This window comes from Mandrillus leucophaeus, unplaced genomic scaffold (genome assembly GCF_000951045.1).
Source record: "Mandrillus leucophaeus isolate KB7577 unplaced genomic scaffold, Mleu.le_1.0 Scaffold106, whole genome shotgun sequence".
NCBI classification, from domain to species: Eukaryota; Metazoa; Chordata; class Mammalia; order Primates; family Cercopithecidae; genus Mandrillus; species Mandrillus leucophaeus.
The window spans coordinates 1,181,451-1,183,359 of NW_012098765.1; the positions used below are offsets into that span (position 1 = coordinate 1,181,451).

Below are 1,909 nucleotides of genomic sequence, written 5' to 3' on the forward strand. Positions count from 1 at the left end.
TGCAGTTGGGAAGAATTTATTATTACTAAGTGGCCCTGACAGATCATGGAGAAGGGGGTGACACTGACAGATCATGGAGGAGGGGGTGACAGGGGAGCTGCTACAATCAGCTCCCCTGGAGGCAGTGATTAAGGGCTCATTACCCACTGGGGTGAGGGGAGCCTGGGAAAGGCAGCAGGGGCGGATTAGGTTAGGAGATGGGGCAGTTTAGAGGGAAGAAGAGTGGGACACCCCCAGGGGAGTCCAAGGAGGCCTGACCTGGAGAAGAGTGAGATTACCCCCCACTCCCCACCGAGGGAAGATGACTAAGGAAGCCCCCAGAAGGGCTGAAGGGAGAATGTCCCAGGGAAGTGAACTGAGACACCGGAGCTGGGTCCACAGCAGGCAGGGGCAGCCTGGCAGGAGTAGGGGTGTCATGGCTTCTCCAGCTGGACATCTCCTATGTTGAGGCTGCCCACATCCTGGTAGGTGCCCTGGAGGCCCCGGGAGATGTCCTCATACATGGAGCAGTCGTCCAGGTTCAGGCCCTGGGGTGGAAACAAGGCAGCGAACATCAGCACCCTGACACCTGGGGTCCCTGTCCCCAGCCACCCCCAGAGGGAACGCCCCCACCCCTAACACAACTGCCCCACCCCGTTGCCACCCTTCACTCACTTCATAAAGGTTTTCATCTTCATATTCATCCCCGGCATCCAACCCGAGCTTCTCATTCTGCCATCGTTTCTGTGGGGGTGTGTGGGGTGGGTGCCTCAGTGAGCGGGGGGAGGTGAATATCTTTCAGACCCTCCTAGATGCCAGGAAGTTGTCTCTTATACACATCTCCGCTGCGCCCGGGTCCCCGCGGGCACCGGCCGCGCCCGGGCTCTCCCCGGCTTTGTCCATCGGTCCGTCCGCCGGGCGCGGGCTCCGCGGGGCTCGCATCTCCTGGCTGGGGTCACCTCCGCGGAGGTGCTGGGAGGCAAGCCCTCCTCCCCGTGCGCCCCACACCGAGCCACGACCTCCCCGCCTTTCCGCGTCTGTGGTTCTCTTGGTCTTGTGCCCTTCCTTCGCCTCTGTGGGTATGCTCCCGCCTGCGTCTTCGTCCCCTTCTCTGTCCCTCTGTCTTTCTCTATTGGGGTCTTTCCCTCCTTGGCCTCCACCTCTCCTCTGTCCCTCCATCACTTTCTCCCCGAGAGCTCTTCTCTACCCTCTCCGGGTCTCTCTGTTACCTTTCTGCATCTCCGTCTCAGTCTCTGTCATTTCCCCAGCTGTTGCTGTGCCTGGGCCTCTTCGTGCCCATTTTCGGTTGCCCCTTCTCCCTTGTGTTTCTTCTTTTCCTTCTCGCTCTGTCTCTGCCCCTCTTTCTCTCCACGTCCCTGTCTCTCTGCCGGATTCCCAGAGTCTCATCCTCTCTTCCTTCACTTGCTCGTCCCCTTCACAATCCCTGGGTCTCAACCTCTCTCCTCTCCCTTTCTCAGGAAATCCGTGTCTCTGTGCCTCTCTGTCGTTGCCCCTGGATCTCCCTGCTATCCCCAAGTTAGGACTACAGACCCTCCAGAATGCCCCTTCTGTAAGTCAACCCATCGGGAAAAGGCTGCAGTCTGAATTCTGTACTAGCCCCACAAGATAGTCCCTGTGTTTCCAAGGCTTAAATACGCATAAAGTGCCTCACGCCTGTAGTCCCAGCACTTTGGGAGACCGAAGCATGGTGGATCACTTGAGGTCAGGAGTTCGAGACCAGCCTGGTCAACATGGCGAAACCCTGTCACTACTAAAAAATTAGCTGGGCGTGGTGGCACATGCCTGTCATCCCAGCTACTCAGGAGCCTGAGGTACAAGAATCGCTTGAGCTTGAGAGGTGGAGGATGAAGTGGGCTGAGATTGCGCCACTGCACTCCAGCCTGGGCGACAGAGTCAGACTGTCTCAAAA

At 58.4% G+C, this 1,909-nt stretch overlaps 1 protein-coding gene across 3 annotated transcripts in view; it reads right to left on the reverse strand.

Annotated features, from left to right (window-relative positions):
- The window catches only part of CD79A (CD79a molecule, immunoglobulin-associated alpha), a 5,191-nt gene continuing 3,282 nt past the window's right edge, over positions 1-1,909 (reverse strand). For 2 of the 3 annotated variants that reach the window (XM_011983158.1, XM_011983149.1), the window contains exons 4-5: positions 655-723; positions 1-527 (exon numbers count right to left, since the gene is read on the reverse strand). In XM_011983158.1, the coding sequence (XP_011838548.1) occupies positions 414-527; positions 655-723 (183 nt within the window). In that variant the 3' untranslated portion in view covers positions 1-413. Of the gene's footprint in view, positions 528-650; positions 724-1,909 lie in introns of all 3 variants that reach the window. The other variant, XM_011983154.1, reaches the window with a different exon arrangement.